Source organism: Silurus meridionalis, chromosome 25 (genome assembly GCF_014805685.1).
Source record: "Silurus meridionalis isolate SWU-2019-XX chromosome 25, ASM1480568v1, whole genome shotgun sequence".
Classification (NCBI taxonomy): domain Eukaryota; kingdom Metazoa; phylum Chordata; class Actinopteri; order Siluriformes; family Siluridae; genus Silurus; species Silurus meridionalis.
In genome coordinates, this window is record NC_060908.1 from 7,618,050 (window position 1) to 7,632,483 (window position 14,434).

Sequence of the window (14,434 nt, forward strand, 5' to 3'; positions counted from 1 at the left end):
TGTACTGGGAGTGTGGGTAGGCATTCAAAAAACCTAATCCTGAGTGAAATCAATAGTTTCCAATCGCATGTAGAGTTTCCTCACCTACTAATTGTTAAGCTAGTGTCCATTCTGGTGAAAGATCGACCTAACCTAATTCTAATAACCCCAAGCAGCTGTGCTGTATGTTAGAGGTCCTTATCGGGTTCTAAAACAACTTCTCATGCTTAAGGTCACTGTACTGTCAAACTGAAATGCTAAGAAACCTTTTGGCTAGCATGTAGTATCTTCTCCTTTGTAGTACACATTCCACTACTACTACTGTAATAAACATTCTACTTTTTCCACATAATGCCAAAACGAAGTTTTTCACTCAACCTGGCAATATGTAGAGATAGAGATTCCTCATGTAAAGTATGTAGGAGTAGTTTAGGGTTAAATACAGGATAGTTTGTTATAAACATCTGTTGTCCCTTGTTGTTTTTATTGACTAGGGCACAAAGACATTTTAATATTCATTGATCCATTTAGTGATTGGATGATTGGGTGGGTGGATGGATGGATGGATGGATGGATGGATGGATGGATGGATGGATGGTAAAGGTACACAGCAACTAAATGCACTTCAGCATACTACATGGTTTGTGCACTTCAGCCACCACTGCTACACACGGTTCTCCTTTGTGATTCCATTTACGTGCATAACTGCCTAATGGAGATATTCTAATTCCAGAAGATATAATGTCATTCACAAAATTAGGTTAATTTAACAAGTGATTTTCTTAAGTGTAGAGTTTATTGTATGCCATTTGGCCATTAAATGGTTTCTATTTCCAACCAATTAAAATATACAAACATTATGAAAGTACAATAATTAAAACTTTATATAACGACACAGCGTTTGCGAGGTCCATTCCGAACTTTTAGCAGTGTTTAATTAAGCAGTGTTTCATTTTCATTAAAGATTAGCTCCCTGGCCAGGCTGTCACTACCATGACTCTCAAAAGACGCCTGTCTGAATCATCACCTTCTCTTTTCTGATTCTGCTCTTAACTACACTATATAGACAAAAGTTTGTGGACATCTGATTATAGCATGTGCTTTTTAGCATTTCATTCCACGTCCCCATTTGCTGTTGTTTGTTTCGACTAAAGAGTTTTACTGAATTTATGAGTGCACTTGTGGAAATTTGGGTTCATTCAGAAAACAAGAGTGTTACTAAAGTCAGGTAGTGATGTAGGATGAGGAGACCTGGGGTGCAGTCAGTGCTCCAATTTATCCCAAAGTTATTCAATATGATTGAGGTCAGATCATATTGAGCAGAGTTTACTCTACATCAGGTGCTTCAGAGTTGCCCGGAAAGTCAGAAATAAATGAGAGTAAAACTACATACATAAATACTAACATTTGTTCTTTACAGCATTTTTCAATGGATTTTTTCATCTACCGTATTTTCCAGACTATAAGCCGCTACTTTTTTCCCACGCTTTGAACCCCGTGGCTTAAACAATGAAGCGGCTAATTTATGGATTTTTACGGGGTTTTTCCAGGTTCACAAGCTTCAAGCCAAATAATTGAGCCCCAAAACAAAACTCTTTATATTAAATCAGATGCGCTCCCACTGAATCAGGCCGCACCACATCATAAATATGGATGATGTTCCTCTGACGTTTGTCCTGCCACTCACTCGGACTGTCAACAGGAAAAGCGACTCATTCGTCACGCTGAAAACAACCGGGCATGAAAAACCGCACTTCACCTGTGTTCTGAGCTGCACGGCATCGGGAGAAAAGCTTCACCGATGGTGATTTTTAAACGCACGACGATGCCAAAAGAAAAACTCATGAGAGAAATTGTTGTGAAAGGAAGGAGGAAGACAGTAAACAATGACTTTCTTGGTAGGCTACTGTTTAGATACAAGTCGTGTAACAGACGCTGTCTTTCGTTAAACAGGTGCAGCTTATTTATGTTCAAAATAAAAATCTTTGTCAAATTCAGTGGGTGCGGCTTATATTTGGGTGCGTTTAATAGTCTGGAAATTACGGTATATATTTCTATATATCTGTATATATAAATAAATCCATTAAAAAAATGCAAAGTTTGAAAAATATATATTTTGACAACACGGAAAAACACACTGCTTGTCTTTTCTGAGCTCACATTTTGCATATTTCTTCAATATACACTTAGATTTTTGCACACACTACTTAGCACCTTGAGTCAGGTTTGAACTAGGTGAACGGTGCTGTGTAAATAAAGTCACTATTTTTAATTAAAACAGCTTCAGGCACTTTTGTTTACTAAATAACACTATAAGATAATCGGGTGGGTGAGGTAACGTGTAAATATTTCATTCTTCAACCTGTAGCAGCTAAAGTAGCTCGAGAGTACTGTATACACAAAAGTCTATTCCGATGTTCCACTGTTACAACGTCTCTTTTTATTGGAATGACTACCAGGGTGTTATTTCAGAGAGCAATCTAATATTGGAGTAAAATGCAGGAATCCTTGACGCTGCCTGACTGATTGTTAAAATCACATGCCTTTAATTTTCTGTATTGGCAGGGCGGTGCCACATTAAGGTGTGTGATCAGGTTACCAGGAGGTGTAATGAACAAGTTGCGGTTAACCACAATCAATTCTGACATTGTCAATGTGGGTCCGCTATGACAATTTACTGTTTCCTGCTCGTAGAGATATGAAGCGCATTATGAAAGGAATGAAATGCTTGAAAGCATTGAATTATAAGAAAATAATCTGATGGTTCATATTACTGTTACCACCTTGACGTTGCTCCAATTACAGGACTTTTCAAAGTGCTCTATTCCTCTTGCACCACAGATTGTCGAGTTAATAAAACTGCAAACCATAAAACCTTCCTCGGCGAGGCAGGAGACTTCAATTTAACTTCATTCCATTTTAAAATGCTAACACTGGAGACTTCTACCAAACATCTCTTCACGCAAACAACTATCCAAATGAGCACCTTAGTATACGCCTGCAATAAGAGCTGGAACTCCAATCAGAGACACAGTTACTAAAAATGAATGAACATCCTCTGACTTGACCTCCGAATTCAAAACCACGACAATATCAAGTGTATTGTCTGCTCTGAGACAACAACAGCTCATTACAAGTCCTTCCTGCAGATAAAAAGGACGTGTTAGAGCAGCAACTAATAAAACGACTACTGAGAAGGTCTGAAAAACACCAGGATGGAAATATAATAAATGTTGAGTGAAATCAAGATGAGAAACAACTTAAAAAGACCTGGAAAGGTTTTGCTATAGAGCAGGATATACTGCATTTTCAGAGCACACCATGTGATGAAGATCAGAGCAAGATTTTAATATACAGTGCAACCAAAACAATGATTTTGGTGGTTTCCTCTAACAGCAGTTTTAATACTTGTTCTGCTTGATCAATCGGCAGGGCCTGAGTGATTGAAAGTGCTAATATGGGGACATTTGTATCAGTTTATTTAAACATTTGTAGCCGATTTCAGTGTCTGCACTTTCTAACAATCAGAACTCGTCTCACGGAGGTTCCAAAATATTAATCATAACTATATACAAAAAAAATAGCATGAGCTGAACTATCGGAAATTCAATTGAAAATATTTGGATTGTTGAGATTTTACCAGGGTGGGATGGATGTTTTCCCCATGTTTTCTATAAATATATGGGCTAATATATATTTATATATGTTTTAATTTTGCTTCATGAGCCAGCAGAACCCAGTTCAGTGATATTTTCAGAGTTTTCAGAATATTTATAGAATTTGTTTAACAACAAAATGTGTCCTTATACAAGTCAATGTATAAAATCACATTTTCCGTTTCTATGCTGGTGCTGTAACGGATCGATTTCTCCGTCGATCCTTTATTCTTGTATATTTTTCTCTGCCAGAGACTCACGTCCACTTCATTCCGGACCATCAAATGCCATCAATCTCTTGGTGGGGGTTTAATGCCTCATTTACTTGATGATGCTTCTGGAATTGCACTGACTCAGCATTATTGTTTATATGAATAGCTTCTTTGCATATTCCAGCAATTTTTTTCCCCTGAATTCGGTCAAAGACTGCTTATTCAACATCACTACACTCAGAGGTAAAAACTCTTTCTGCCCCTGTTTGGCACTATTTTGATAAAATATACCCAGATTTAGAATGAAAAAAAATGCCCCCCTTCTATTTATAGAGCATAGCAAATTTGGCTTGGGTGTATTCCTGGGGGCAAATCTGATGCCTTCATGCATATTTAATATCTTTGCAATAATGTAATCTTTTGAATGTCTTCCAAAATCACAATCATGGTGGTTCTGTGTTCATGTAGATATTAATGATTTTCTAGCTACATGATTAAATGTCTTTCCTATTTCATGGGCTTTAATGAAGGTAAAATCAAATCATGACTAAATCGATATTATTGTTGATCAACCCTCCCTATGTCAGGACACCTCTGCGCCCAGTTACTGTAGGTGTGTGTCCTGCCTGGGGACAGGGGACAGGGGGGTGGGGGGTGAGGGGTGGATTTCCGGGTTAGAGAGATTTGTAAATAGTAGACAGAGGACAAAATATTCAGGCAACTCCACTGCATGTCAATGTTTACATTCACAATGTGGTTGAAATGCAGCTCTATGAGGACATTCAGCAGTACAAACTACTCCTATTACCGACTGCGCGTGGTTTAGTAAAGAGTTTAGACACCGATTGGACAGTTGATCATTAACTTGTGTTTGTGTGCGTGTGTGTTCTTGGGATAAAAATCCAGCACGGATATTTCTACCTCCTCACACTCGTCCCGCTGCGCGTCTCTGCTCTCCAGCATGTCGCAGAACTGCTCCAGGGTGAGCGCTTCCTCGCCGCGGCCGAGTCTCTCCTCCAGCCAGCGCACCAGCGCGCTCTCGTTGCGTGCGATCGCGGACTCCGACACGGTGAGAGTGTTGGTGTCGCCGGCGCGGCCCGCCGCCTCCCTCAGACGCACCTGATCCATCAGGGCCTCCGGGGACGGCAGGCCGGAGCCCGCTACAGGTGCGTGAGTCAAGCCCCTGCCGCTGCGTCCCGAACCGGAGCCTCCTGCTGCTGAGCCGCCGCCGCCGCCACCTCCTCCGCTTCCACCGCCGCCGCCGCCGCCAGTCCCGCTCCCCGTGGCCGCCGCAGAGGCCGGGCCGCCTTCCGTGAAACTCGGGCTCTCCGCTTCTATGTCCTCCTCGTCACCGCTCCCAGTGCCGCCGCTCTCTGCGTTGCCCATCACTGATGTCCTTAGTGCGGACTAACACACGAACACTTGACCGCTTTCAGCTCCGTGACTCGGTCTCTTTTCGCCAGATCCGCGCTCCACTCGACCGCTTTCGGTCGCTGTCACTACCGCATATGATGTCGGCGAGCGTCACAGCCTGGGTTACGGATCTGACAGCGAACTTCCGCGATGCTCCACCATGACCCGTGTGTAACAAAGACCCCCCTCTAGAGCCTCCCTCCAGTACTGCACCAATACCTCTCTTTTCCTTTATCTTTTTTTATAATATTTTGCTTATTTCTTTCTTTTTTCACCCTGTTCCCTTTCCTTTTCTTCTCTTCATTACTTATTTACTGTAGAGTAATTTGTATATTGATCATGCACATGTGTATCAGTCTCTTCTTCTTCTTCTTCTTCTTCTTCTTCTTCTTCTTCTTCTTCTTTAGCTTCTCCCATTAGGGGTCGCTACAGCGGATCAGCCGTCTCCATACCCCTCTGTCCTCTACATCTGCCTCTTTCAACCCAACTACCTGCATGTCTTCCCTCACCACATCCATAAACCTCCTTCTTGACCTTTCTTTTTTTCTCCTTACTGGTGGCTCCATCCTCAGCATTCTCATACTGATATACCCCATGTCCCTCCTCTGCACATGTCCAATCCATCTCAATCTCGCCTCCCTCTCCTTGTCTCCAAAACGTCCTACATGCCCTATCCCTTTAACAAACTCATTTCTAATCCTGTCCATCCTCGTCACTCCCAACAAAAACCTCAACATCTTCAGCTCTGCTACCTCCAGGTACACCTCCCGTCTTTAGTTAATGCAACTGTCTCTAAACCATACAACATCGCAGGTCTCACCACAGTCCTATAAACTTTCCCTTTCACTCTCACAGATACCCTTCTATCACAAATAACTCCCGACACTCTTCTCCACATACTCCACCCTGCCTGCACTCTTTTCTTCACTTCACTCTCCATTACTTTGCACTGTTGACCCCAGGTACCTAAACTTCTCCACCTTTTCTCCCTGCAACTGCACCACTCCACTGCCCTCCCTCTCATTCACACACATGTACTCTGTCTTACTCTTACTGACTTTCATTTTTCTTCTTTCCAGAACGTACCTCCACCTCTCCAGCCCCTTCTCAACCTGTTCCCTACTCTCACCACAAATCACAATATCATCCGCAAACATCTTAGTCCACAGGGACTCATGTCTGACCTTGTCTGTCAACCTGTCCATCACCACTGCAAACAGGAATGGGCTCAGAGCGGATCCTTGATGCAGTCCAACCTTCACCTTAAACCAGTCTGTTGTTCCTACTGCACACTTCACTGCTGTCACACTGTCCTCATACATGTCCTGCACCACCCTCACATACTTCTCTGACACACCTGACTTCCTCATACAATACCACAACTCCGATCTCTGCACCCTGCAGTACCCTTTCTCTAAATCCACAAACACACAATGCAACTCCTTCTGACCTTCTTTATACTTCTCCATCAACATTCTCAAAGCAAATAATGCATCTGTGATGCTTTTCCATGGCATAAAACCATACTGCTGCTCACAGATGGTGACCTCTTCTCTCAGCCTGGCTTCCACTACTCTTTCCCATAACTTCATGGTGTGACTGATCAACTTTATTCCCCTGTAGTTACTGCAGGTCTGCACATCTCCCTTATTCTTAAAAAACCAGCAAACCCCTTCTCCATTCCTCAGGCATCATCTCACCTTCCAAAATCCTGTTAAACAATATTGTTAAAAACTCCACTGCCATCTCACCTAAACATCTCCACGCTTCTACCGGTATGTCACCTGTCCGACCGACTTTCCACTCTTAACCTAGCTATCTTAACCCTTTCTACTTCCTGCTTCACCATCTCCACACCATCCAACCTTCTCTCTCTCATTTTCCTCATTCTTCATCTGCTCAAAATACTCCCTCTATCTTCTCAACACATTCTCCTCATTAGTCAACACATTTCCATCTCCATTCTTTATTGCTCTAACTTGTAGCACATCCTTCCCAGCTCGGTCCCTCTGCCTGGCCAATCGGTACAAATCCTTTTCTCCTTCCTTAGTGTCCAACTTCTCATACAGCTCCTCATATGGCTTTTCCTTGATAGTCCCTTTTCCCATAAAGTCCTTCCCAATCACCAATCTTTCATTCCTAGGTACACCATCTACCACTTAATCAAACTCACTCCAGAATTGTTCCTTCTCCTCTATCTCACAATAATCATCACCCCTTTAACTTCCAGCTTTACATTCATTACCCTATCAGAAACTCTCTTCACCTCCACTACACTCTTACTGTACTCTTTCTTCGGGATCACCCCTACACCATTTCTCTTTCCAGCCACACCATGATAGAACAGTTTAAACCCACCTCCAATGTTCCTGGCCTTACTCACTTTCCACTTGGTCTCCTGAACACACAACATATCTACCTTTCTCCTCTCCATCATATCAGCTACCTCTCTCCCTTTACCAGTCATAGTACCAACATTTATAGTGCCCACCCGAACCTCCACTCTCCTACACTTCTTCTTTCCCTGCCGATCTGTAAACGTCTTCCTTCTCTCCTTCTCCTCCTTCGGCCAACAGGAGCCCAATTTCCACCGGTACCCTGTCGGTTAATGATACCTGTGGCGATCGTTGGTAACCCTGGCCCCGACCGATCCGGTATAAAATTCTGATTCATGATCCGCATGTTTGATTTGGCACATGTTTTACGCTGGATGCCCTTCCTAACGCAACCCTCCCCATTTATCCGGGCTTGGGACCGGCACTAAGAGTGCACTGGCTTGTGCAACTCTAATGGCTGGTTTACATTTGTGTCAGTCTGGCCAAACAAATAAATATTTTCAAGATCCACAATATAGGTTCCTACAAATTGTCATTATAAAAACATTAACATTATATTGAGAATAGATTTTATGCCCCTATCTGCTTTAACGCTATAAACAAGCCTTGTTTAGTCATCTACATTTATCGTTTCTTTTTCTTTATTTATTTCTTCCTGTTTCTTGAAATAAAAAATAAATAAAATACTGATGTTCAAAATTTTTGGATTGGCAAATTACAATATAAAATTGTATGATTCAATATTAAAGTATTATGATAAACAATTTTTTTAAATATACAATTTAGCATTAAGTTTGTGAATGATCATGAAACCAGATTTGGACCAGAGGGATCTCATCTGCTCTGCATCCATTTGTTCTTCTGCTCTGACCATGTTGTGTAGTCTGTCTAAAGATTTGAGAATATGGGCCATATTGTAAGGACCTAACTCGGCATTGCGGTGGACGACCCCATTCTGCATAACTGCAGCACACATTGTAATGTTGCCTCCACACTGGACCAGGACATTTTAAATGGCTAGTTAAGTTTTCTTCCCTTTCTTCTTATTTTAGTCAGGTTCGACCAAGCATCATCTATGAAGATAAATTCACATATGATTAAATCAGCAGGGGCATATTCATGCAATATGTCTTTCTTGCTTTTATAATTTCCTTCAAATGGCACTTAGTTGAGTTGTTTCAGTTGTATATGATGTTTTTTTAAGGATTCGGCACAGTGTTGAGAGAAAGACCTGATGGGCATTACTGAAAACTGTGTGGTCGTTCAGGATGTTTGGCTGAATTTCTGAGACGGATCACATTATTGGTCATGTTTATCATAGCTTTCTCTTGTTCCTCTTTGAATAGGGGGCCACTTCCTACTCAAAGTTTTCGAACCTTAATTCTATGTTGATCAAGCGAAATATGTTACTGTAAAAGTCACAGGACAGCAGATAAGACATTCAAACATGGGACACACTGAATGGCACCAAATAGTACTGAGGGAGGTCAAGTATTTGTCTATATTGTACTGTAGACAGGAGTGTAGAAAGATCACCTGTTGCCATTTTATAATGCGTACACCTGATTGTTGAGTTTACAGTTAAGCACCTAAGTGTCTGCACACTTAGATAATTAGTTTGTAGGAGTGGTATTTTAGAAATCAGTGCCTTGAAATGGCAAAGAAGTGACATTATGTTAGATTTCTGTAGAGAAGTGTGTTTAGTGCTTTATACAACAATGTATGTAATGTTTTGCAAAGTGTGAGGCTGAGAATGTGCATATCTTTTGCTCCTTGTGTGTCTTTTTTTAATTTTAGTGTGCAAGCATTCGTAAAACAAGTATTTTTAAGAAATAATTTTGCCTTCTGCATCACAGTCTACACACCGACGTTCATTCAGTAACAGACATGCGCACTACGATCAGCCCAAACCCGGAAGTGTATGCTCGCTTCACGCTTGTGTTTATCCTGGTGTTGAGGATGCCGGTTATGTTGTTGTGTTTGAGAGAGCTATATTTTTTTTCGTGTCCCGGTTATGTTTGTAAAGTAGCACAATGATAAAATATGTTGTGGTGCTTATTTCAGTGAGTTTGGCGCTGTGGAGCGGGTCTGAGTGGATGAACTTTTGGATTTCTGAGCCGGGAGATGATCAGGATTTGGTGCTCAGCAAGGAAGAGCTGTCACTTTATAACGGGGAGAAGGACAGCAAAGGACTTTACCTGGCAATTTTAGGCCAGGTGTTTAATGTTGAAAAGGGGAGGAAGCACTATGGGCGAGCTGGAGGTTATCGGTTTTTTGCAGGTATTTCTCCAGCATCACTTTCTGACCCTATATATAATGCTTTACATAAGAGGCACGGCTAGGGGGCGTAATCAGGGTGCAGAGCAACAACAACAAAAATGCAGGAAATGGAGCTGGACCTGATCCAACACCTTGTATAACCCGAAATCTGATTCTTGGGATTCACCCACTGAGAATCTAGGAATCCCTCTGTATGAGGTGGTAGCTTGGTGGTTAAAGTATTGGACTTATCTGAAGGTTGTGAGTTCAAATCCCAGCCACACCAAGCTGCCACTCCAGGCTCCCCAAGCATGGTCCTTAACCCCATGGCTGCTCAGTTGTATAAATGAGATAAAAGTCGCTCTGGATAAGGGCTTCTGCCAAATGCTGTAAATGTAAGGATTGTGCACAAAATACTAACTCTTGCATCTGTTGCAACTGCATGTGTTGCAGGCAGAGATGCATCCAGAGCCTTTGTGACAGGCGATTTCACAGACTCAGGGTTGACCGACGATGTCTCGGACCTGTCTCCGTCTCAAATAGTGGCACTCTATGACTGGCTGGCTTTCTATCAGAAGGACTATACACCTGTAGGTAAGATATGGTGGTGTTCGCAAAGACATTTGATCAGAAAGCATCAGAGAGGTGGTAGCTCAGTGGTTAAGGCATTGGATCTTGGATTGAAATCTCATCAGTTAAAATCCCAGCACCACCAAGATACCACTGCTGGGTCCCTGAGCATCAGGGAGCTTAACCCTCAAATTCTCAGTTGTAAGTCGCCCTAAGGGCATCTGCCAAATGCTATAAATCATAAAGCTATTCAGCAGGTTGGATGAATAACTGACAGCAGTACCAAATAGAAAAAAAAATTTTTTTAATTGTTTTTTTTAATTTTTACCAAAATGAATAAAAAAAAAGACACTTCAAATAAACAGCAAGTGGTGTCAGTGATCCGCCTCTAGAGGCCGCTCTTGCACTGTATAACGCAACCCAGAATAAACTTTCTTTCGGCTTCTCCCGTTAGGGGTCGCCACAGCGGATCATCCGCATGTTTGATTTGGCACGTTTTTACGCTGGATGCCCTTCCTAACGCAACCCTCCCCATTTATCCGGGCTTGGGACCGGCACTAAGAGTGGCTGGGGTTGGTTCCCTGACCGGGGATCGATCCCGGGCCGCAGCGGTGAGAGCGCCGCATCCTAACTATTACGCATCCAGCGTAAAAACATGTGCCAAATCAAACATGCGGCTGATCTGCTGTGGCGACCCCTAATGGGAGAAGCCGAAAGAAAGTTCAGTTGTGCAGTAAAACTGACTTGTCATGAAATCAGTTACATTGTTAATAAAATACAGTATTGATAAACGAGATCCACTTTTTCCTCACGTTTGTTTGCTCTGTTTCCTTCACAGGTAAGGTCATTGGTCGTTTCTACAGTGAGGGCGGAAAGCCCACCGACGTCCTGCTTCAGACGGAGACTTCTTTGGCTCAGGGGCTGAAACTCAAAGGCCAGGCTGAGAAGGAAAACAAACTTTATCCTGCCTGTAACTCCGAGTGGAGCGCGGACCGAGGAGGACGGGTTTGGTGCTCCACTAAAAGGTAACTCTGACACACAGGTACATCCAGTGGTGGACAGTAACAAAGTAAATGTAATTCGTTACTGTAATTAAGTCGCTTTATCACATATCTGTACATACTGAAGTGTTTCCATTCGGGGAGACTTTAACTTTAACTTCACTACATTTCAAAGTCAAAATGATAACTTTTTATTTCACTACATTTTTTAAAATCAGTCGTTCCTTTTTATTTGGTGGTATCTGCTTTTCACCAACATACAGTTCAGCATCAGTTTGACAGCAAATAGAACATTTAGAGAGGAATTAATGATAGGAGAAACTCCTGACTCGAATTCGCCACAACACCCGTGACCTTATTTGCACGATTTAACATTAGTCTTTTAAAATAAACCGAGTTGATAAGCAAGAGTCTTGTGACAGAAATAATAATAAGGAACATTAGAGCCATAATAAATCATAGTACTTTTAATTCTTAAGTACATTTTGAAGGCAAATACTTTTGTTCTTTTACTCAACTGAAAGTTTAAAGGAAGCAAAGTACAGTGGAACCCGGTTATGTCGACGTCCTAGGGGGTCGCCAAAAAGCATCGAGGTAACCGATGATCGAGATAAACGAAAATCAAAATGGCGGCAGTATATTAACGTGCTTTAAATTTCTTTATGTACATGATGTGAGTTAATAAATGAGAATGTGCATGCACGTGTTTTTGAAGGGGTTTTTACACAACAGCGTTGTCGCGATTTGTTTAATGAAGGCATGCTATAAAAATACATACAGTACATGTTTATCTGTCAGGACTCCACCTGCCACGCCCCCTTCGGCCCCCTTCAACGCGTCAGGTGCTTTCTCGGCCGCTTTCTCTGAAGTTTCCGGGTTCAATCGCGCACATATGGTGCTCGTTTATCATCATCACCAGCTCCTATTTAAACTTCCACACTCTCACCGTCCGTTATTGTTGGTATATGTTGGTTCACGGCGGTCGTTGTTATCGCGCATGTGTATCCCGGTACGTGCCTTCCCACCGGCACTCTCTCAACGGCTGCTCTTTTCTTCCCAAAGCGCACCGCGGATCCCCCCCGATCCTGCCGGTGTTCATTCTATGATTTTGCTGCTCATCCCACGTTCCGTGCCGCCAAGCGCGGCTTTCGCCTCCCGTTCATCGCATAACATTTAACAACAAAAGGCATATGTGCACTAACTAACAGCAGAGATTCACCAGTATACAATACAACACCTGTAGCAGCTGTAAGGCTTGATTTTTCCGCCACTTCCGCGAGTTCTTCTGCGGCTGCACCGAGATAACCGACGTTAAATGGCAAATTTTCCCCCCCTTGTGCTCGAGATATCAGAGTTCAGCGACATAAAAAAAGTCGACATAACCGATAAAAAATGCTTAGACAAACCGAGAATTTGGCGGTTCCACTTCAAAAACGTCGACTTAATAGGGTTGGCGAGATAACCGAGGGCGAGATAACCGGGTTCCACTGTACTACCAAGAATTGTAGTTTATGCCTCTACCACTAGGTGGTGTAAACATCAGGTTTTCTGGTGTGCTGGGATTCTTAGTAGCTCAAGAACAAGTGTTTGAATGTTTGGAGAATTAATATGAAATGATCAATGTAACCAAGGTGACAGCAAGGCAAATGTCTAACATATTTTAAAAATGTAATAGCCTGATTGAAGTATATTTTTATTTCAGAAAGAAGTCTGCACTTCTTCTTGATTAGATTTTTATTTTTTTTATAAGAAAATATGCTGCTGTGAGTCAAACTGTAACGCCTACAATATTAATTCATGTTTGCTTTCGTGATCATTTTTTGCAGCTTGGAGCACGTCAGATAAACACCAGAGCCATTTGAATACTATCAGGACGATACGTTGTGTTAATCACAAATCGCTTAATAATTTTATTCCAGAAAATCCAAAATCTCCATATCATAAAAAGTTGCTGCTTTAATATGTAATGACTATAATCTGGGTTGTATGCTTTTCAGTGGTGGAGTGCACAGAGACTGGGCTGGCGTTCCCAGAATGCTCTTCTCACCTGGTTCGGGCCACACGCGTTGTGTGTGTGTACGACTGGATGATTCAGGACAATCAAACAACCGAAATCTTCAGCAGTACAAAGGCTGTCCACCTCAGGCAGAGTCGTGTCCCCTTAACCCAGACTGATCGCTGTGAGATTTTCAAACTTTGTATACAGTGTCCGTAGTTAACTTTATTTTATACAATATCATGTTTAATAAGTTCCCTATGCGATCAATAGTGTTCTGATAACACGGGTTGACTGGTTTCAGGATGGAGAATCAGTCAGGGAAGATTTAAAGGTGTTGTATGTAAGATTAAAAACAAACAAACAAAACACTACTTCGTTGTAGGCTTCAGTGTGTGTGGGGGTGTTTGGGATGGTGTTGGTTCATCCTATTCCTGTTTATTCGCAGCTGATGCTTGACCAATCTCCTGGCCACATTTATATTATGTATTGTTTAAACTGTCAAGAGTTGTCTCAGGGCAGTCTGCTGCTTCATAAACATGCTTTTTTTTTTTTTTCCCCCGCAATCAGAATATTTACACCTATTGTTAATTTTATTCGAAATACATTCAAATGTTCATTCAGGGAATTATGACAGGCAGAGGCAAAACGCTTAGTCATGCCACTAAAATATTTCAGCCGATTTAGTTTGGTGTTTTCATCAAACGTCAGCATGGAGGAGATCACTCTGATTTTACCTGTGGGTGTTGACTCAGCTGCCTGTTTGGGCTGCGTTCTCAGGTGCCTTTTCCACTCGCCACAGAGGTAAAGAGTGATTGAGTTACCAAAGCCTTCCAGATGTTTCTGACCTCTCTCTCTCTCTCAACAACCCTTGTGCACCTGCAGAACTGCTGTGAAGACTTTAGAGACGTTTGTGTAAAAAAATAAAATAATCCTACATCAGCCTTTTTCTAAACCACTCAAAGTAGGGGAAATCTCTCTTTCTATTAATGTTACATAAACATCTCCTTAC

General features: G+C 42.1%; 2 protein-coding genes across 2 annotated transcripts in view; one reads left to right on the forward strand and one right to left on the reverse strand.

The window, feature by feature from the left end:
- Positions 1-5,375, reverse strand: part of zzef1 (zinc finger, ZZ-type with EF hand domain 1) — a 66,084-nt gene extending 60,709 nt beyond the window's left edge. Inside the window, 1 exon segment of the mRNA XM_046838942.1 lies at positions 4,769-5,375. Within this exon segment, the coding sequence (XP_046694898.1) occupies positions 4,769-5,233 (465 nt within the window). The 5' untranslated portion in view covers positions 5,234-5,375.
- Positions 5,376-9,487: 4,112 nt separating this feature from the next.
- LOC124379077 (neuferricin) lies at positions 9,488-13,796 on the forward strand. Its single transcript, XM_046839143.1, has 4 exons — positions 9,488-9,876; positions 10,309-10,449; positions 11,264-11,450; positions 13,424-13,796. Exons 1-4 carry the CDS (start codon positions 9,630-9,632, stop codon positions 13,599-13,601), a joined length of 753 nt encoding a protein of 250 aa, XP_046695099.1. The 5' UTR covers positions 9,488-9,629; the 3' UTR covers positions 13,602-13,796.
- Positions 13,797-14,434: the final 638 nt, after the last annotated feature.